Here is a 23,111-nt window from a genome sequence, read left to right on the forward strand (position 1 = left end):
AGAGGCTCCAAATGTAAATTAAAGCTGTCACCTGCCACTGAACCTTTGCCAGGAGCAGAGTTTCCCTCTGCCCTCATTAGGATCGTGCATCCTCCTCTTCCTTGTGATGTCAACGCGGGGAAGAGTTAGCGAGTGAGTTGATAGCGGCAGCTGGTGGTAGTGCATTCAGGAAGCACTCTTGTTTCCTTATTGCTCCAAACAGGATGTGGGCGTGTAAACTGTTGACATGGATGCCCGAAGAGCTGGAGGGCTTGGCAAGAGCCCAGAAGGCTGTAGAGGAGGGGGATGGAGCAGCGGAAGGGCAAGAAAAAAGGATAAACGGAGGAAAACGGAGAGATTTGATTGAAAAGAAAGTTCACGTTAATCCTTCTGAATGAGAACGACAGTGTGTGTTCTGTTTGCAACAACCTCAGGTCTGATGGGCCCCTCATTTCCACCGCTCTAAACCAGACCTTTTATTCGTTTTTCAATGGAATCTAAAGCAAAAGATAAAATATTTTCCACAGGGAGAGACAAATATGTCAAGGAAATATGGTCCAGGGGTTATAAAATGTTATCTGTAACAACAGCTTAAAGTGATCAAGTTTTCTATTTGGTTTTAACACTGAGAGGATTTTGTAAAGGGAAACCTATAACTATCATGAAGTTATTTCCTGTAACCGAACCTCTGCACATATTTATCAGCTGGGAATGATTAGAAAGTTCTATACTAGGTCTTTTACATGAAAATGGAATAAAAATTAGGTTTTTGTGATACCCTGTTGTTATCTATCACCTTCTGGAAAGCTTTTCAGTTCTCTCCCTGGTCTGTCTCTCCTTTTGGGGTTCAGGGATTGGAGCGGATCCTAGCCGGCCACCGTGTAGAAAGGCCAAAGACCTGAGGAAGGAGCGTCGTCTTCAGAAAGAGCAAACTAGACAACATGCAGAAGGGGTCTCTGCAAATTCCACTCCCAGCCAGACAAACCAAACCAAAAGCCTGGAGGATTTCATAAATGAGTCATTGCAAGATGATTGTTCTCATCGCCTTGAGGTGAGCAAAATTTTACGGTGCTTCCTTTCCATTTTTAAAAATGTTGACATTTTTTTTTTTTTAATGTTACTTGGAATAAACATGAACTTATTATGATGATTCACGCTTTTTAATTAGAAGCAGTGCTTTAAGTTGATCACTCAGTCAACACAATGTTTTTACCCAGTTAGCCAGGAGCCCTTTAGCTCAGCCTCAGTGACTTCACCATGTGTTTGTGTGCGGAGAGGATAGCTGGCCAAAGCAAAGTGGAAAAAAACCCACCTCTTCCTCGTTCGCATTCAAACCAATGACAAGCAAACCACACAAACTGGGCCTGCTTTACCCTTCTGATGATACTAAACCACAGCGTCCTGCTCTGCCATATGAGAGGATATGGGAACGATCCTTTTGCTGGAGAGTAAAGCGATGTAGAAAGCTCCATAGCGAATGCCCAGAGCTGAGGTTGTTGAAGATGAATGAATTCTATGTTTTACAGCTCTACAAAAGTGAAGATGACCTTTCATTGAACAATGTCTGGTAAGACTGCACCAGACTTCTGGTTAGATAATTTAGTTCACAGACAGTTTAAGTGATTTTATCTGATGCCGACTTGTTGTTCTCTTTGTTTTCTCTAGCTGCAGGCTTAAACGGATTATCAGACCAGCATTAGCTTCATCATAAGCACATTTGTTTAAGATGTTACTTTACTTGGAAAAGAATATTCACTTCTGGGAAGTATTACATTTATCCTGTAGAATTATAACATTTCTAAAAAGTTTTAACTCTGGCCTAAATTATATTCTCATCCAGAATTATCATAATTCTTCTTTTTTTAAGAAATATGGACAAGAAATTGAAATTCAGGGATTATCCCTCTCAGTGCCTTGTTATTTTTAAAGGTTGACCTTTGCCCCCCCTGACATCTCTTGATATTTACGTGTTCTTTATTGTGGAAACAGTTGAATCTGAAATATTTGCTTTTAGAGTGACAAATTATCTTTACATGGAAAATGGACAGTGACTATAAAGAGAAGATCAGATAAACAGAATATTCAGATGTTTCTAAATCCATCTGACTCTTCGTTGCTGCTTCCTAGTCTTCCTTTTTCTGCCACCAGGGGTCAGTGTGATAATATTCCACGGATCCCTCGGGCACCTCAGGGAAGTGTGGAACTGTCCACTGCTTGTTTCACTCAAAAGTGTTGACCACCATCCCGATACTTTTTCATATTTTAATCGAATTGCTGTAAGTTTAAGTTAAGTAGCAGTTATGTTGTAGTATTTGACTATAAGCTTAGTCATTTTGTTTTTTATAAGAACTGGAATTTGTACTTAGACATTTTATAATGGTGTGTAGCCGCACCAAAAATATCTCCAATTTCAAATGCAATTTTGAAATGCTGATGATCATTTTTCCGCTTAATTAAAAGGCGCAATGTGTCTATTTGACTAAAGATGTGGTTGCCAAATTTTCATACGATTGAGACCAACTTAGATCCAACTCAAACAAACCTCAAGTCCAGTTCTCTATCCTTTTCTTCGGGGGGATTCATATGTCTTGGCCTATGTGGCCAACAAAAGGACTCCAAACAAAGATGTGCTACATTAGAAGGGGACTGAAGAAGTTTAGCTTTTGTTTAATAATCAGAAATCAAGCCATTTTTTTTTCTTCTGATCCTCAAAGTTGATAAATATCCCAACCACAGCAATGGAAGTGGAACTCTTCCTGGATGTAAACATTTCAACTGGACTGAAACAAATCTATGTGCTCTGCACATGCTTCAGTTTCCACCCTGGGCTTTGACTCCTAAGTTCTGGTAGAAACTGATACATACAGAGAGAGAGAAAGAGAATAAAGTACACAGTTTTTTGGAAATGTACAGCGCTGTAGGTTCTTCCAGTTCACTTTTCAACATTGTTCTAATTTGCATTGCCAGCTAGACCAAAGACGTATCTGTTGTCTTGATGCAACTGGAAATGCCCAATGCTAACAAGTTGAAAGTGGGCACTACTGCCACCCATCATGGACTTAATGTCTGACTTGCATAAGTCAGTAAATCCATTCCCTTTGTGTGCATGCACATTGAGATAAAGAAAGGAGCTCAATTAAAGGGCGTACTCGAGCTATAACTGTTGCAAGTTCCATTTAAAGAGGTGACAATATCTTTGATTAAGAAGGCTGTGTGTCAATATCCCAAGCTATTGTTAAAATATATAAGATATGCATGTTTCCATCCAGCATCCCCAAAGTTTCATTTTGGAAGAGTTCATGTCTTTTATTTCACTATCTATCTTCATAACTATAAGTTTGTCCAAGTTTAACAAATGTTTTATGGTTGTGTGCCAGTCCATGGGTCAGCGTTTGGGGATCACTTAGTTGGTACTCGAGTTCATTGTGTATGTATTCATGTCAACGACAGGTTGTGAAGACATGATAATGTCATAAATTGATTATTTTTTTATTTTTCTCTGCACTCTGGACGCCCCAGTGAGTGTGTGTGAAGTAATCAAAGCTAAAGGCGGTCTAACCAAATATTACTGTGTGACTCTTTTGGTTTTTTTTGGACAGGCAGTGTATAAAAACCACAAAAAAATTGATTAAAGAAACCCAGCTAACATTTTGGTTGCTATAAAGGCTGTGGAGATGTTATTTTAATTAATTGATTTATTTTATATGCTGCAGAGGAATTCACATCCTGCCATCAGTTTCACACGTTTCACTTGTTATCACAGGCAGTGAAGAACAGCATTGCTTTCAAATAAACATAGATATAAGCCATTCAGTATTTGGATAAAATAAAAAACGACTTTGCATCGGACCTTTTTAAAATTTATCAGAAACTTGTACAGAAAAGAAAATCCTTAAGACAACAGCCAAACTCTTGTCTTGAAACACATGGTGAAGTCACTGAAATAAATGTGCTGATGTAAATGCTTTCTTTTGCCTGTAAAATGTTAAAAATTCCTAATGACAAGAGGTTGTGGTTATGCCAGTGTTTTTTCCTATTGTACTTTTTGCACACTTCTTCTCTTAAATTTCAAATGTCTTTTTCACTTATGTCTTTTTTAAATCACCACTTGTGTTTCTCTTTTCTTTTCATTTTGATAATAACCCTTGTCTGCCCATATTCTTTTTGAAGGTGAGGCTAGTGCGTTCCAATCCCCCTAGTCCGCAGTTCAAAGCCTCTTTCGACGCCTCCTACCAGGTGTACAAACTCTACCAGATGGCCATTCACAAGGATCCTCCTGACAAACCCTCCGAGAGCCAGGTCAGAGGGTGGGAGCCATAGGTCAACCCTCTCTAGGGGAACCCCGTGAGGAAGGGAGAGGGTCAACCATTCTCAATTCCTTTAGTTCAAACTAGTTGTGCCAAAAGTAGTTTATCTTCCTCTGATCTCAGTTTATTTTATGTTTTTTGTTTGGTCATATTTATTAAAAAATTTCATTTCCCCCAAAGAATGAAAATCCAGGATTGCGAAATCAATAATAATAATAATAAAAAGGTTTAAAACAGGTTAAGGATAAGAGTCACAGGGAGAATTGATTTTCTCATTAGGAGAATTAAAAGGAAAAAGAATGAACATGTTGCAATTAAAGGGAAAGTATGTTTATAAATGAAAGTCAAAGGGGGAGGAAATTGGGGGGAAAATATTTCCACATACTGTGGCTGAGAGCGGTGTTTCTCCAGGTGTCTGGGTTTGCCTTTGGTCGGCCAGCCAAGTCGTTAGTCTTATGCTGTTTGACTTTGAGAGGGCTGTTTGTCAGCTGAAGCCTCCTGGCTTTCACACATTTACCTTGTGCTGTGTCCATCATCACCCTACACTCACAATAGTCCCACTTGTCTGAGCTGGAGTCTCATTTTTTTTTCATTTAGAATAAGCTCGGAGGTTATGAGATTTTAGCTTTTCTGTGTGTGTTGTTAGCTCATCGTTTTATTACCTTTTTTAGAAGCGAGTCTGTGGGGTTGGGCAGAGGCCTGTGTGTGTCACGTTAGATGATCCATTCAGAATGGAGGATTTCTGGAACTTGCGTGCTCTCACATTGTTATGAAAGCTCTAAGCGACCTTTGAAAGTTGGGCAGTGCACTAGCCTCATCCTCAAGTTTCTCATCAGTCTCCTAGAACCTGATTGTTTGCTTGCATCGATCTTTCTTTTGTTTACAACATTGTAATTAAATACAGGCTGTGGTGCAAAGCAGACCTTTCAGTTTGCCTCAAAAACTAGGGGACTGATGCCAACCCTAAGTTCCCAAAACACTGGTATAACTGTTTGTCTCTGGTTTGTCCATCCCTCATTTCCCCATATACTTATTTTTGAATTTATTTATTTTTCTAATCACTTCATTGTCCTCATATCCATTGCCGATCCTTATGAAACCCCTCTCCTCCACACCCTGTGCTTGAAGGTTAGGCTAGTGCCGGTGAACTTTGAGGACCCTCAATTTGCAGCGTCCTATGAGCAGTCAGTGACGCTGTACGCCCGCTACCAGATGACCATTCATGGTGATGACCCCAGCGATTGTAGTGAGAGTGAGGTACTGCACGATTATTGTTTAACACTGTCAAGGGATCTGCTGCGAATGCTTGTTCAGCTACATGCTGCTTGTCTACATTTCATAATATGTTGAACTAAATTGGTGGAATAAACAAGCGTTAAAGATGTCTCTTTGAACTTTGAGAAAGTAAAAAGTGCATTTTTTTTTTTTAAATTGACAGTTAAATTGGTAATGTAAATCAAGTTTGAAATGTAAGAATTGGCCATCAGAGGGTTGTGGCACACCGGAGAGCATTTATTGGTCCATGCTGAGGTTGGCCAAATGTTCCTGTTTGTAATGGAGTGAATCAGAAATACTGTTCAGTAATAGATGGAAACGTGAAACTTAAATCCACAAATCCATTCCAAACATTCCAGATTATTTCAATGCACATGATTGTTTATTCATTTTATATGTAATTCTAAGAGGAGATGGAGGAAACAACAAGTCTGGTCAGGATGTAGATGTCCTTGACAACCTGAGAGGGCCTTTTGTCCCTCTGGGCTGGAAAAGCAGCAGCCCCCCCACCTCCACCTAACCCCGTGCCAGCAGGCTGCAGTAAATTGACTTAATTCACCATCTTGTAAAAAGTAAGGTAATTAATAAATAATAAAAGCTGTCAGATTGGGCAGACTGTGGCAGATTCTTTCCTGGTGCCATAACACTAGCTCCATTAAAAAGTAGTAAGTGTTTGTGTTTGAAAAAACTACTTCGGCTCAGAGTAATAAATGTATGGGGATTGGATAGTTTAGGAATAACATCTGAAAAAATATGTCAAATAAAGGTGTGGAGCTGCACTAACTCCACTGTCTGTTGATTTGCCAGAAAGTGAAGTTATTTGGTTTTCCATCAATTATTTTCCACATTGGATACTAACGAAATCTAGTGTTGCAAAAACATGGGGTGAATCAAGGTTAGGTTCATTAATCTCAAAGGCATTTTGATTAATTGTAATTCACCTGGAAAACACTAACTTGGGAGTGGCATTAAGAAACGACAGAGAGTAAAACAACAACTAAATACTTTATTCTGGGGGACTGTATTTAATCAGTCTGCTCAACTCATTTGTGGGGATAATTTCAGTGCATTATGTAACCCCTAACCCCAGCTCTGAAGCTGTAAGGCCCTGAAGAAAAGGTTCTTTCAGGATAAAAAACTGATGGACATCCTTTCTAACTTAAGAGATTTGGTTTGTCTCAGTTCCTTCCAGGACTTATCCTGCTGGGGTTCATTTATACAAGACTGAACCTTAATTGTTCTCACTCCAACAAATTCATCCTATAATCCCTGCAGATGACCTACCCGATACACACATCTGAGTCCACTAAACTTTACGACAGTGATTTTATTTTCTTGCCTGTCAAGCACCTAGTTTACTCGTTTGCTCTCCTCTGAGATGCTTGCCACCAAACTCTTAAAAGAAATAAATAAATAAAAAAAGGACATGCATTGTTGGTTCAGTGTGAGCACATTTTGTTGCCTCACCATTTGTTCCCTCCTGCTGCTACCTAGAAAGTTTGGCCACTTAGTGTTTGTGGAGGTATTTATTAAGTCATTAAAGTATTACCTAGGGACAGAATCTGGGTTACGGTCAGCCAGGCTCAGAGCCAGACGATAGGAGGAACGGTGTTCGTGTGCGAGTTGAATCGCCCTGCCAAAATCGCACAATCATTAGACAATATAATGTCCTGCAGGGGAAAGGCTTTGTTTGTTTGAGGATGTATGCATTTCCTTTCTTACCATGATTGGAAAGCAGCCAGAAACATTTATTTTCCCATCTATTATTCGATTTTCTGACAGAGTTTGAGCACATACTAGCAATTATTTAGATAGATATCCTTCCACACACGTGCAAATGCACTCTGAGTCACCTATCGGTCTTAACTGTTGCACTGAGCCATGGTTTTCAGTACTGACACATGTTGCAATCGTTTTCAGGGAAACAAATCACATTAAATCTGTATTTACTCTAAACTAAGACACTTGGGGGGGATGGAAAAAATCATGAGCACTTTCACTAAGAAAGGAAGAAATTAATGAGGAAAAACAACATTTGTAAAGTGTTTCTAAACAATAAAACCATTCAGTGGAACCATCTGAGCAGAATTAGTACTGTCACTGCCACTGAGCTTTGCTGCTGGGTTTCTCCATCTCTCTCACTTTCTTAAATGAAAAGTGAAAAAAGTGGACCAAAGTGAACATAGTTTTTATTGTTTACAGTGCTATAGAGGGAACGCAGGCACTCGGTCATTGTCATGAGTGCAGCAGTTTGAGGGAGCAAAGAGCAGCCTAAGTAGCAGTTAGGCTTAAGCAGATGTGTGTGTTAAAATGTAGAGTATGTGTGTGAGTGAAGACACAACTGTGTGCATGTGTTTGAGATGGCTGCTTGCACACGTAATTGTACACAGATGTGTGTTTACTGTAAGAAAGGGAGCGATAGAGAGAAAGAGATCAAGTCCATGTGTTGGCGAGGCTGTTCCAGAAACTACTCTGGATCATCTCTCTTTATGTGTTGCTTTATCAGAGATGGAGGGGAAGAAGTAGCTACTATTGAACTCATGCACAAATCCCTGTGCTGCATGAGTTCTGACTGAGTTTGCATGTCTGCATAAGCTTTGCAGGGGTGGTGTGTGGAGGAGGAGAAGAAGAAACCAATGCACTTTTATATTTATAACTGTGCATTTGCATTAAAAAGTTCAAATACATAAACGTTTGCACTCAAACTTGGCTAATGAAGTGGGGCAGAATTCTACCTCAAGGCCAGTTTGGGATTCTCTGTCACACACACACACACACACACACACACACACACACACACACACACACACACACACACACACACACACACACACACACACACACACACACACACACACACACACAGCAGTCAGTGTTTCTGCAAGACTTCAATAAATGATGTCATCTAATAACTGCAGCTGTTGGTCTGTTGGTAAACCGTTTAGTTTTTTGTGAGTTTTAAACAAAAGTTTCATTTGTACCCTTCAGCTAGACTGCACATCGGGAGGCTTTGCTGTTGGTAATTTGACTGGCAGAGCAGTAGTCACAGCAGAGGCAGGAGTGGAAAACTACTCTTTACTGGCACAATTACACAGGTGGGAAACTTGACAGGCGTTTTCGCTCATGAGCAAAAATCATTGCTGACTAAAAGGAATTAGTCGCTACTTTTTAAGAAACTAGAAATTTAGCAAAATATTCCACTTTTTATAAAGTTGATAGAATTTGAGCAACTCTGCTGTATGTTTTTAGTAAAAAAAAATAATTTTTTTTTAGAATTGCATTAAATAACTTACCAGTTGAATTTATATCTGCATAATGGTATAAATGTGGCCGTCGAGGGTTCTGTGTTGGTGACGTTGATGACTAGACTGAAGAATAAAAAATAGATTTGTGTTGATTGTGTTCCCCTCCTCCCTTCATCGTGGTGTGAGTTTGAATTGGGTCCAGAGGTAGTTTGTTGCATCTTGTTGAAGTATTCAACACCACAGGGAGTGCTATTTGTTCCAGTTTTATAGATCTCAACACAACCTCTCAGCACTGTTGCACAAACTGTTTTTAAGTTTGATCTTCTTGAGTACTCTAAACATAGTCCTGGTAATTTACACATTTGCTTAGTTTTAATGACTGTAACTTGAAGTTCCAGTCTTTTACTGTTTTAATGTTCACAGAAATACAATACCTCCATTACTGTTTTTATTTTTCAAGTAAAATTACACCAACATAAGAACTTTAATTGCCTTGGAACGAGCATTTTCCATCCAGTGATGCCTCTGCAGAGCCTTCTTCGTGTCTTTCCCATTCTGTGCCTTCATGTCAGTGTTGTAGCCTCAACGGAAGAAGCCAAACCCTGATCGTAACGTGGGACTTTTACCTTTTTCATGGCTAGCAGAGTTGAGATTTAAGGGATAATTAATTGGTTGGAGTCTTGTGTTGCTAGATGTCATGAGCTTTAGATATTTTTGGAGGTTCATCATTCATTTAAAGAGATTCCAGCTCAAGTGGGTCTGTTTGTTAAACTATAGTTTGTTTCTGGCAAAGGTAAAATCGAAAGTACAGATGGCAGTGCCATTCCATTGCACCTTCCTGTCAGAACCGAACCTTCCTGTGTCGTAGAAAACTCCATTAACGTCATCATCCCACACACAAGCTGCGCCAGACAAACAGACAAATGGAGAAACGCCAGTCTTTTGGATGATTCAAAACTTTTTGGCAGGATTTTCTGTTGCACTCGGGCCAGGACAGCCCCACCCACTGAACTATGCCTTCAGCAGTCACTTTTACTGGCTGTGGTAATGTGCTTAGACATATTCACTCACAAACAGATGTTGGTGAACCTTTGGGAATTTTTAGCAATTTAAAAAAAAGAAAAGAAAAAGAAACTAAGTTTTAAAAAGGAGAAAAAAAAACTGTTAATATTCTCAGAGCAGGTACTAATCAATCAAGCAAGACACAGCGCTGCCAATATCAGAAGTCAAGTCATAAAGATATCATGAGTCCAATTTTTTTACCACAGCAGATTCTGCTTTTTGTTAATCCTGACCTTTCAACACAAATCAATTAATAGCTGGTTAATTGGCTTTATCAATAAGCTTGTTTTGACTTTGAAAGTGTAGAAAAAAACAACAAAAACGGAAAATAACAGTAGATGAGGAGTATCATAATGTACCATGAGCTGTTTTACACAATTCATACTTGTATATTCCAGTCTTGACACACACGGCTCATGTTTACAGTACCCTGTTGCTTTTTTTTTTGTTTTTTTTTGTACCTGTGTGATCTGCTCAGCTAAAAGTAAACACACCTACAAGTGAAGGGCACATTTCTGAAATACATCATGAACTTCTAAAGCCAGAAACTGTCCATCGCAGCTACATCGTCTTAGTTCTGGTTCTTATTATAAAACCCATTTGACCTAAAACATGGAAGCACGCTGAGCTTGTCATACTGCCCTGCAGGTCACCACATCTATGAGCACACTGCTTACAGCTCTAGAGCTAAAAAGAAGCACAGGAAATGGCACAGATAATACAAGAGAAATAGGGGAAAACTGTGAGGGATAAATTATGCAGGACAGCAGAGATGTGTATGGTTTTCATTTATACCTTTTCAAAGGAGCCGGTGACCCAGAGAACTAATAGATTTTTTTCTGTCTCCTTTCTCCTATGCTTCACTCCACAGTTCAGGAGATTTCTCTGTGATTCACCACTAGAGGTATGTACTTCCTTTGGCCTGTTGACACTTCAGTGAAACTTTTTGCTTTCATCCGTACGTGTTACTGGAAACATTTGCTCCGGTCAGGATGTCTGCCTAATGAAGTTACTGCGGTGAAGATGATGTTGATTTGAAAATGTCCACGGTTGCCTTTATTTCATCAGAATCAATCAAAAAGAAACAAATACACACCATGTCTCCCAGTGCAGCACACACTCACCCCGCTCAGTCGCCTGGAGAGGCCTCCAGCTGGATTGAGTGGGGTTTAAGGGATTCGAGAGGGGCGTTCTGTTTCATATTGGAAGGGGGTTTTTAATTTAGCCCCATCAAAGTGAAAGAGGAGTGTTGAGGGAGAAAAACAACGAAATGTGGTATCCAGACTGCAACGCAACTTTGTTCAACATCTTCAGAGCAACGTTCCTCTGGCACGACCGCGGAGGATGTGAAACTGCTCTCCACTTGTGCTCCGTGGTACAAAAGAGACTGATGAACTGGTTTCATAGCAGTCGATCTGTACACGTAGCTGATGGCTAGGGCTGTTCGATTTTGCCCAAAAATAAAATCTCTTTTTTTTTTTTTCTCTCAAAATCCGATTTTCGATTACGATTATTTTGTGAATTGACAAAAGGCAAAGAAATGATTTCAAATATGCTGTTTTTTTTATTGAACATTTGCCCCATTGGACTTTAAGTGCAAACTTTGCTCTTATTAAACCAAAAAGGAATGAATAAAGTGCAAAACTCTGTAAAATAAGTTGAAAAAAAGTTTTAAAAAATATAATAAAATATAAAGTTTTATCTCTGAAAAAAAAAAATCAAGGAACACGAGCCGGTCTACGGCATCTGGCTTGAGGGATGCCCGGTGGCATGTTCCAACGCCCCCTCCTACACTAAAGAGCCTCTCCCATGGGGCACTTGTCGCAGGTATCAAGAGGTATTTACATCAATCATTAATATGGTATCAATCATTAATATGTGTGCAGACAAGGTAAAAAAAAAAAAAAAAAGTGAAAAATCGATTTTACGATTTTCACGTTTTAACATCGTTCTAATTACATAATCGCGATTACGATTTAAAATCGATTAATCGAACAGCCCTACTGATGGCTACAGACCTCTTTAACAGAAAGAGGTACTTGTTTAGCCGGGGAAAAATTGTTGTCGGCTCGATTATTAATACAATCTCCATGCATTTACTTGCTGCTTCACTCAGAATATTTAGTAATGCAGGACACTAGTGGAAGAGCATTGATAGTTCAGCTACGGTTTTCTCTGATCAATGAGCGAGATGAGGCGTGAAATATTTAGCAGGTCTGCATCCTTCAACATCGCCGGTGGACCTGTTAGGTCAGGACCATTAAACTGAGCAATTAGACTCAAGATGGGTACTCATTACACCCATTTTGATAGGACTGAAGTCCAGGAGCGTACTCGGACTGACTGACGAAAACAGTTACTTTTTTTTTTTTTGCCTGGTGGGGACCCTCCAGTTTTCACTAATGAACATCATTAGTGTTTATAGGAAACAAGCTTTTATCACCTCGTCAAGGCTGGCGACCAGGCACACTGAATTACACAGTTCAGTACAAACACATACGTGTACACACTGGGGCACACTGCCTCACAGCCGCCTCACCTCACACCACTTTACAGGAACATCTTTTATTTTCCCCCTCTATTACACAACTTATCTTTTATTTTTCTGCTCAACGATCTCCTTCTCCATCTTCTTTTGTCTCACTCCAAGAGCTCTCTGCCTCTGAATTATTATGCATAAAAATCTGTACTACCCTGCGTGTTGTTCTGCATCTGTCTCCAATCAGAGCTATTACAGCACTCAGACACTCACCACATGGACCTGCAAACTGCGTGGTTCAGCTCACATGTAAGCCTGCATATATATAAATATATGCTTTCTGCATATTTACAAATTCAACTGCAGCTGTCTCACTTGTTTGCTTGTTGCTGTGTTCCATTTCATCTAAATTGCAGAGGATTCATGGTGAAACTCAGGTAATTAACATCACCTGGCTTTGATTCCGCCGTTTCTTCCCCCGGTACATTTACAACTAAAATAGAGCACCCAAGTGTTTTAGGTAATTGATGGATTTCGTTCATATGGCTCGTCCACTCCTTCAGTTTCATTTATTTTTCTTTAACATTTTTCACATGTGTCATTAGCTTGGCGATCAGACGGCTGGTTAGCATGTCTATCGAAGACATATAACTGCTATTCTCGATGCTTAATTTGATATTTAAAAACAACATAAAAGCTTATAGGTCCATTCTGAAGTAGAATACTTTAACCGGGGCCACCAGTGATCAGTTTCAAGGAGCAAAGGGAGCCTTCAGCCTTGATATTAAGGGGGCTTGATAGCACTTAGGAATACACTACTTTTTTTTTTTTTTTTTTTTTTGCATTCTGGTAATACCAGAGGCTCATTCTTTTCGGGAAGTCTGCTCCCAGTTTGTGCTCTTGTTGTGGGAAAACACGTGTATGAGGGATAGATGACGAGTCCGAGGTGTGTCACTTACACATCTGTTGTCGTGCAGCGCCAGAATCAAAATTTCATCTGTGCTATGCATAAGCCTTACAACTTGATACTCTTTACTTTCACTGTTAGAAAGAATGTTTACTGCCTTCTATCCAAAAGCAAGTTCAGTACCAGTGTGTTAAGGTTTTGAGTGATGAGTTTGCTGAAGTGTTGAGTGACGTTGCGTAACTATGCTTTCATAATTATATCATTGTGTTTTCATTAACTCTGAGCAAACAAATTGTGTTTAATTATCATGTAACTGCAGTTGCTCAAAGGGGCCAAACCAAACAGTTTACAGTCTAAAGATGGCCATTCTTAGTTTCCATGTCTATTTGAAGACAGATGTGGAGCTTTGATGTAATTGTAATTTTCATTTTGTGCTGCTCAATGTCTCTACATTCTACACACCAAACGGATGAAATACACAGTTTACATCCCACAAATGACAAGTACAAACACACAATAAATTACACATCTCATGAACCTTTAATGTTCTTTACGTTTTTCTATTTTGTGAAAACAGTGCTTATTTATTTACAAAAAAATGAAACTATAAAATTGCTGTTGTGTAATTGGCTGAAAAAGTATAATTATATGAGCATATTTTCAGTTATTGTTTGTTCTTTTATTGGAAATGAATGATCAATATTCTCGTTCTAAGCATTAATAGCAGCTCCCCACCTCTCCATTTCTAAATATAAAAATAAGTAAAAAGAGGTCAGTTCACAATAACTTCGAGGCCTTTGTGGTTTCATAGATCAGCTTGCAGCCAAATTGATTTAATATGCATCCATTCCTGCATTCCAGGCCTGCTCTTTTAAAAAAAGAGGTAAGACGGGGTAGAAAAAAGACAGACAAATACAGATAACCTTGCTATTTTTATCGAAAAACAGTATCCATGAAATATGTAAGTGCATGTAGACGTACTGACAAACAGAAAGTCCAATTGTTGCCTTAATCCGACATGTATACACCTCGGCTGGGCTGCAGTGGAACCAAACTTAAGGTCATGAGATCGAGCTTTTAGTGCCAGATAATGCGTCCTAATCCGAGTTATTTTGGCATGTATGCGTAACCACGCTGAACCTAGCTACTGACCGCCCCGAGACTCCCCCTTCTGGAAGTGACGACACAGCGAAACCCAGAATATCAATTCAATTTTATTTATATAGCGTCTAATACAACAGAGTTGTCTCTAGACGCTTTACAGAGACCCATACCCAGAACATGACCCCCGAGCAGTTATTACATAAACAATGGCAGGTAAAAACTCCCCTAGTGGGAGAAAAACCTTAAGCCAAACAGTGGCAAGGAAAAACTCCCCTTTAGGAGGGAAGAAACCTTGAGCAGGACCAGGCTCATCAGGGGGGACCCTCCTGCCGAGGGCCAGACTGGGGGTCAGGGACGGCAACAGCACAGCAGGCAGGTGGAAGCAGCAACGGGATGACCAGGGGTGGGGACCGCAGGCCAGCACGCAGCTCCCGAAGCTCCGGCCCAATCAGCAAGTCCCAGGTTGGGGTGCAGGGTCGGGGAAAGACTTGTGCTCCACACAGTTGGAAAAGAAGACTAACAACAAAGAGGGAAACGGAAGAACACCAACGCAAAAGCGCATCACCTAGCATCGCGGAGTCGAACAACCCTCACTCAATAATCGATTGTCGTCTTGCGCATGTATACTTTGATTTCTCGGAAACTCCAGTTTAATCCTTAGCTAGATTGTAGCCAATAGCTTGATTTAGATGTGCATGGAACCGCACTGAGTGTTACAAAATATTTGAGACTGTCGATTATAAGGTTTCTTTCAGAGAAATTGGAAAGGATTTTGAATTTCAGTGCATGAAACTCAACGGCCGAGTGACAACTGTGACCAAGCAGTTTAGAGACAAAGGGCAAATATATATTACATTTTTTTAGTTTATTCGTTTTTCTTTGTACTGCATGCTCGACTTAGCAACAAACTTAAGGGTCCTTTCAATATATTATATATTAAAAATGCATATATATGCCTTAGGTTTTTACCAACTTGGTATTAACCATTAATATATAGACAGACAAAAAAAAGCAAAAGAAAAGGGTTCCTTCTTGACTTTTCAGAATAATTAACAACAGATTTAAAAAAACAAAACAACTGAAAAATAAAATTGGGGGAGCTTTAGAAAGATTAAGAATATAGTAATATGAGTGCTATTGATCTAGTCAGCATACATTTACCCAAATATAAGCGAAAGCGAAAAGCTTCAGAGAACCTCCCGACTCCATTAGGCATGCCACTCACACGGCCTTGTGTGTGCTCCATATGAGAGCGATTTGGGGCTGCTGTTGAAGCTCTGGGCTGGTTTGAAGTGTTCCGGGGAATGTTGAGATTGTTGTCACAGTGGCAAGGACACAGCCGTCAAGCTGTCTGAGGTGGAGCGCAGGTCGCTCAGAGGAGAGCAGCCTTGAGCTCTGTACGGACTGATAGACAAACATGCAAACAGGACAGCTATTACTTCTCTTGCAGCGTTTACATTTGTGTAATTTTGCTGAAGCATGTATACTTGAGGTGGGGTAAAAAAAAAAATCCCCTCCTGCTTTTTCCTTTTAGTTAAAACTTCTAAATGACAGAGTGGGGCCTCTGACAAAGGCTCTAGTGTTTCTGGGGGAGACGGTGCCAAGAAATAACAGGCTGCTACTTACACAGACGGACAGTTCCCTCCGCCGTGGGTAGATGCATGGAGCGCAGCGCCTGATCCACATTTGGGGTTTCCCACTCTTCAGCATCCGCAGCTGCGCTCCAAATAAATGTCAATTTTTATTCTTCACTCTTCCCTCTTTCTTTTTCTTTCCTGTCAATCACAATTACTGCTCAACATACTCTCATCATTCCCATTTCATATCATCCAGCCTCTGATGTGAAACATTTTTCTCAATTTAATCTTCTCTTACCCATTTATCCACACACACACACACACACACACACACACACACACACACACACACACACACACACAGGGAGAAATAAGCAGATCTTGGTGTACATGCTGTCAGACAGGTAATCAGACCTGATAGTGCGCGGCCGAATCTAGAGAAATACAACTTTGTTTTTACTACCAGCTCCACTTAAGAAAACCGTCAGCCCTCTAAGGTCAGCGAGCTGCAGGGAGGTTGTGTATGAGTGTGTGTGCCGCGAGTACGGCCTCAGCAGTGCACCAGATTACTGAGCTAGCTTTCACAGTGTTGTGATAACTAGCAGTGTCTGCACTACTTAACTGTGTCCAGATGAACGCAGGATCCAGTTTCTAATGCACTGACGAGAGACACACACACACGCATGAACTAATACCTTCGCTTCAGATGACTTTTAACCCTGTGCTCCTTGTCTGAAGCCTCTGTGATAAAAGCAGTCTAATAACTTGATTGAAAAACCTAGTATGTGAAAAACACAACGTGTCAAATACTAAAGTGTTTCGTTAATGGGATAGACTCAAGCGCAGGGGCGCACACGGGTGCACGCGGGCACGCCGTCATCCACATTCTTTCGTGCCACATGGAAAGACCAGGCAAAGACGTATAGGAGAAGGCTTGGCAGCCGGCCACCGCAGCGTGGTGAAATTGATTTTGCTCACGCAGCTCCTTTTATTAAAAGGGCCTCTCCTGGAGTGTTGCTGTGGCCGGTTCCCCACGCCGCCCAGCCACAGCTCCTCCTTTCTGCTCCAACTTTCATTCCACATTTGGGAGCCATTAGCAGGCTGAATGTGAGGCTACTGTACACCCCCACACATAATGCGTGAGGCCTGGCAGGGGAACTTGAGGGTTATAATAAACCATCAATACAGGTGTGTGTGTATGTGTGTGAAAATAAGTCGGAGAAAGTAATATCAAGAGAGAAGAGATTGTCCTGGTAAATGGCGCATTTTCCTTCCACTGCGATTTCTGTGTTTTGAACACAAAGTATATTTGACACAGCGGTATCAGCGTTGTTTTGAGTCTCTGCTTCCTCTTGTTTTGTCTCTCTTCAGGCAGAATTTTCTCCAGATGGGCCCGAGGTGGGCTACGGCTCCTTCCACCAGCAATACTGGCTGGACGGCCAGATCGTGGCCGTGGGAGTGATTGACATCTTGCCGACCTGCGTGTCCTCCGTCTACCTGTACTACAACCCAGACTTTGGCTCGCTGTCCTTGGGCTCCTACTCTGCTCTCAGGTGGGTTGACACTTCCTCCTTCTCACCAAGGGGTTTTTATGCAGTTTCTCATAGTAACAGTCATCCCTTTTCTCTAAGGGCCCGATTTACTAAGATTCTAAATAAAGAGTACTAAATTGCGTGTGCACTGAAAAAGTTTGCGCGTGCTGTTTGCGTGTGTTTTGCGGGTGATCAACTAAGATTGCGTGCGCAATTGATAACGGGTGCAAACAGCAGTATTTAAATGAGGTGTTGCGTGTCTTAAGGTTTGCGAGCGCAAACTCTGCGCCATGGAGAGTGGATGGAATGCACAGTCACAAGCGCAAAATGAAATTTGACGAGTTGGAGTTAGAGATATTAGTGGAAGAGGCAAATAAACACATTCATGAACTACAGCAAAAAAATTTAAACATTACCAAAAGAAACGCAATATCGGAGAAAACCTGCGATAGAATAAATGCTGGTAACACAAAAAACTGAAAAACGTCTGGTTTTTCATATTTCAATTTTAGGCACAGATCAAAAATACGAAATAGAAAAACGGGCCACAGGACCGAATTTGATTTTAATATTGAATTGGTCGGGTTAAGCATAATTCAGGAGAAATGCAGCAGAATAAAGACTCTCTCTCTGCGTATTCTTTGATTTTGGATGTCGCCTCCTTGCCACAATAACAGCAGCAGCAGATTAGCACCTTCCTTTCAAACGTATTAAATACAGACGCAATCACAATACGCGCAATTACTTTCAGGCTTGGTAAATCTCATTGCGCGTGGTAAATGGAGCAATTTGCATCTTCCCCTCCCAGTATTTAGGATTTCTGCCGGTTACGCCCCATATTGATTATTCATCAGGGCAAAAGTACTAACTGAATTGCGTGTGCAATTTTGCGCATTTCAGAGACGCAGTCGTCTTTGCACGCTGTTAGTAGATCAGCTGGCACTTTGGTTTGCGGGTGCTGTCAAGTTTGCACACGTTTTAACACACGCAAACCTTTAGTAAATCGGGCCCTAAGTCTTTTCAGTAGACGTGTAAAGTTTTTACATTGTCTTTCATTGTGTTGCTGTAACTTTTTCTATGAATTGCTCCTCCCTTTTCTCATGTCTGCCCCCTTCCTGGCTGTTTCTGATCTGCTCACCTCTCCCCAGTTTTACCCTCAGAACTCTATACCATGCCATAAGCACCATAATACTTAAAGTCAGGAAAAATCGCTCTTTCTTCACATGTGATTGGTTGCGGCAGCGCTCTGTTTTTGGTTCAGCTGACGACAGTTCTCTGTTCCAAGATGAAATAAGAGAGCGCACACATCTACAGGCACTCGTATCTGGCATTTCCTGTTAAAAGTAATTCAATAATGTGAGAGAGGCTTTTTAAAATATTTCTGCACAGATGTGGGGGGACTGGGGGATCACTCGTTCAGTGTCAGTGTGTGGAGGTGTTGCAATGTGAGTTTCAAGTGTTGAGGAATGCGTGTAGTTTAGTCATGCAGTAAATCAGCGCTCCAGAGGTCAGAATATTTGCTGCTACTCAAAAAAGAAGGAACTCCCTGGTCATCCCAAGCACGGTCCCCAATCACTTATTATTTTAAAAGGCCGAGTCCAAGAGTAACACTGTGCTGGGTTTGTGGAGGAGGCCTCGGAGAGGGAAACCAGCATGACTGAAATCTTCACACTTGTTTACACACAGCAGAGCTTTGATCTGGTCTAGACGCTCCTGAGTCGGCTTGGCTTTGCTCACCGTCCAAAACTTACTCTTAAGTAAATATTGCTCACATTAGGTGATGTTTCATCCCTGTAGATCGTCCCGTCGGGATTCGTTTTTGCCAAGTTTAAGTGTGTTCCAACATTGTCAAATGATGGACTTGATATGTAAAACATTGAGCAGAAATTAGTTTTTCATGAGTGACAGAAGTCCTGAAAGGTTCCTCAGCTTTACACAAAGAAACTCAGCGGGTGTCATGACTTTAAGGACATATTTGCCCCCATCAGCATTTAAAGAAAACTGTTTTGCTTCACTTGAGATTCAATGTGTACGTCACACATAAATAAAACATGAATTGCATGCTGTATATAATGGGTTTCGCATCTGTGTTCGTGTATGCGTGTGATTCAGAAGTAAAACAGGAGAGGGGGATGTTGAGAGAGGTTTCCTCACAGGAGCTTAGCTCCCTCTTCCACAGGCCCGGCGGACAGGAGGAGGAAGAGAAGCAAAGAGGCACATAATGAGGTGCCTGAGGTTCTGTGTGTAGGAAACACAGTTGGTGTCCCAAGCTGAATCACTTTCTCATGGGGATGTGCTGATTATTCTTCCGTGTCCCGACCATGAACCAAAGTGTTTAGTATTTGCTGATTAGGCATCCTGTCTAATATTTAACAGGTTGTTTCTCTGAAGCGGTTAAGCCCATCCAGACTTGGATAAATTAGACTGAAAATCAAACTATTTCAACAAAAGACTAGCTAAAATGTGTATTTCTCTGTATTTAAAAAAATAAATAAATAAGAAATTGTGGCTCTACTGACCTTTTATTTTGAAAGTGGCTGGAAAGTAAACTTGGGTAGAGAGAGGGGAGGAAGACACGCAGTAAAGAGGAACAGGCTGGGATTCGAACCTGCGGCACCTGCACATAGCATCGCATATGATGCACCCCCAGCCAGCTGAGCTATCTGGGGACCTGTATTTCTTTATGAATTAAATAAATATGCTGCACCTAAAAGCCTTCAATTTTTTCAAAAGCTGACCATGCGCCTTATAATCCGGTGCGCCTTATATATGGATCAATATTGAGCTGCAACAGGTCTCGCAACTCGAAAATAATAAAACAGTTGTTTATTCATTTTGTTATCTATTAATAAAGTTTGACTGACCTGACTGTTTTGTTGACATTCCCTTTAGCGCAGCACCGTCTAATGGATGCATAACGTAACCCCAGCCTCTACTGTAGCGCCTTATAATGCGGAAAATACGGTATATCTTTTTTTCTGTAGCCGCATAAACACAAAAAAGAGAAGAAATTAATATTAAACAAGATTTCTATAGCTCTGAAAATATTCCTGTATTCATATTCATAACAACGGTTGAGGACGACACCACTTTGATGCATCCACCACACACAAATATTCATAAATTATACACACTCTGCTTCACATACGGCTAGTTGAGACTATTTAAGTAATTTTTTAAAAGTTTCCAGATATGATGTGAAGCTGCAGTAGACATCTTGTGCTGCCCACTTCCATAGGGCTTTTGTGTGTGTGTCTGCACACACATCAGTATGAGGGGAGCTGTGCAGGAGCAGAGGGCTTGATAATTGGCTTGTGCTGGAGTGTCAGATGGCTGAAGAGGGGATAATGGCAGACTCAAGCTGCTGCCATTGGGGTGGAGGTGGGGGTGTGAAGGCCTCAAATGAAGGGGGGAACATGGCTTTTTGTGAATGGGTCCCTCGCCTCTCTTGACCCCCCTCCTGCAATTCAGCCCTGCCGGGTCCTTTTGTGATGAGGGGATGGGAACCCAGGAACCTGGCAGAATGCGAGTGACCTTCTAGCACCTCGCTGTAGCTGCCTCTCTTCTCCATCCCTTTCTCTTTCTTGACCCTCCTCTTTTACATTCTCCTCCCGCACTCTCCCTCCTTGTGCCTCCCCCTCCCTCACCTAGTGCGCTTTGTTCCATGTCTTATTTTTCAGTGCATCTATTTTATTTTAAGGCCTCTTTCTCTTAAGTCTGGTAAGAAAGGGAATTCTCCCCCTTCCTTTAAGCGGCTGAAACACTGAGCAGTGGAAGGAAGAGTGAAACAAAAAGGGAGGAAAAAAAAAGGAGCTGGAATTTAGTTATGGAAGAGCAAAGGAAATGGCAGAAGGAAAGGGGAAAAATAGGCTTTCAGTAAAAGGATGCAATTAAGGAAGAAACTATTGAAGAAAAATAAAGCGGGCAAGACATTTACTGTATTTGAAGAAGGCGTATAAATCCTCCAAGTTCTAAATCTTTATTTTACACGCTCTCGCCCCTTCTTTTTCACCACCTTCTCTTCTGCCTGAGGGCTCAATGGCAATGGAGGGAAGGTGGTTGTTTTTGTGTAATGACATGAGACCAAGAGAAGCAGCTTTTTTGTGTGTGAATTTGTACTTTCTCAGCTTGAGCACTGCTCCAGTCAGGGCAGCTACTACCAATCCTGTTTTTTAATGCCCTCATTTGTAAACTAACCTAAGAGAAAAGCACATTTTGAATGACTCCTTTGGTTGGATAAAGTCGATCATGAATTGTCTTGTTGTATTCAGTGATTTTTAAACCCACTGCTAACACACTCACTAATACCGTTGTTGTTATTCTTCCTAACCACGTGCACACACTTAAAACTATCTAAAACAAAAAAAAAAATGTATTCAAAGTAAATGTGCAATTAAATACATGTATGCATACTGTGTTGTTTCTTTTTTCATCTCACTAAAAGAAAAGTATTTGTGTTTCATGCCACAGGGAGATCACTTTCACCAGGCAGCTAGAGAAGCAGTCCCCCAAGCTGTGCTACTACTACCTGGGCTTTTACATTCACTCCTGCCCCAAGATGCGGTACAAGGTACGCAGTATTCCACTCCTAAAACTCCACTTTTTACAGTTACAGCTACATTAATATTAATAGCTGAAAGACTCCTTTGTGGACTCAATTGTGAACGTACATATTTGGATATATCTTTGAGCCATATTTTGCCTTTAAGTTGAAATTGGCTTCCAAATCATAATTATTGTCAAACTGTTATGTGCTTGTGTTATATTCTAACATTTAAAGGCACTTTCTGAGTGCACATATTGCCATATCGCTTTGCTAATGTGGATCTTGGCTCCGCCCTGTCTTTGCTCAAAAGTAATTAGATGGTAGTTAATTCATTTATTGTTGTATTTTTTTTAGTTTTTAAGTTGTATTTACAAATTCTATTCTATTTCAGATGTTCCTTTTTTTCCCCAAAATGTAACTCATTACATTTTTATTCTAACTGTTTTAAAAGCCTTTGTTGGAATAAATATGCACCAAATGCTCCACCTGAATAAACAGGGTTAAAGGAATATTCATGTACTGTAGTTTTAACTCCCTAAAACTATGCTCATGTCACAGTTTTATCTTTTTTTTTGTGCTCACTCTCATTTTTGTTGCTTTTAGTAGGAATAACAAATATTTTGTTAAGAAGAGCACTACGGAAATGATTGATGATCATTTTTTGCGCGCTGTCAAAGGCGTGCTCCAGAATAACTCTTAAGTAATACAATACTCCTCACAGCTGGCCAGAGCAAATGCGTCAATGCATGTAAACACTTGACAGCATTTACCATAACAGCTGGCCCGAGAGCTTCAGTTGGACGGATTTCAATCAGAATAAAACATCATGTGGATTTAACCACAACATCTAACACCTGAATGACATTTTTTTTCTTACTGTACTATATTATTTACGTGCGTGTGGTACATATTTATGCCTGCAGTTTATCTGTTTTATAAGCACATCAGGATGTGTAATTTTCTTGTTGTTTTTCCATTCTTGTCCGTTTCCCTCTCACCACCTTGAATGAAGTGATGTTCATCACTCAGGCCAAGAGCTACAGGGATTTGTTCCTTTCCTTTCCAGCATTTTCCACTGAATCAGAACCTACTTTTTCA

General features: G+C 40.6%; 1 protein-coding gene across 3 annotated transcripts in view; it reads left to right on the forward strand.

The window, feature by feature from the left end:
- The window catches only part of LOC133463647 (arginyl-tRNA--protein transferase 1), a 65,351-nt gene that overhangs the window by 12,837 nt on the left and 29,403 nt on the right, over positions 1-23,111 (forward strand). The window contains exons 6-11 of one of the 3 annotated variants that reach the window (XM_061745296.1): positions 831-1,030; positions 4,150-4,278; positions 5,415-5,543; positions 10,740-10,772; positions 17,307-17,488; positions 21,938-22,037. In XM_061745296.1, the coding sequence (XP_061601280.1) occupies positions 831-1,030; positions 4,150-4,278; positions 5,415-5,543; positions 10,740-10,772; positions 17,307-17,488; positions 21,938-22,037 (773 nt within the window). The remainder of the gene's footprint in view (positions 1-830; positions 1,031-4,149; positions 4,279-5,414; positions 5,544-10,739; positions 10,773-17,306; positions 17,489-21,937; positions 22,038-23,111) is intronic. The other 2 variants (XM_061745294.1, XM_061745295.1) reach the window with 2 other exon arrangements.

Source organism: Cololabis saira, chromosome 17 (assembly GCF_033807715.1).
Source record: "Cololabis saira isolate AMF1-May2022 chromosome 17, fColSai1.1, whole genome shotgun sequence".
Classification (NCBI taxonomy): domain Eukaryota; kingdom Metazoa; phylum Chordata; class Actinopteri; order Beloniformes; family Belonidae; genus Cololabis; species Cololabis saira.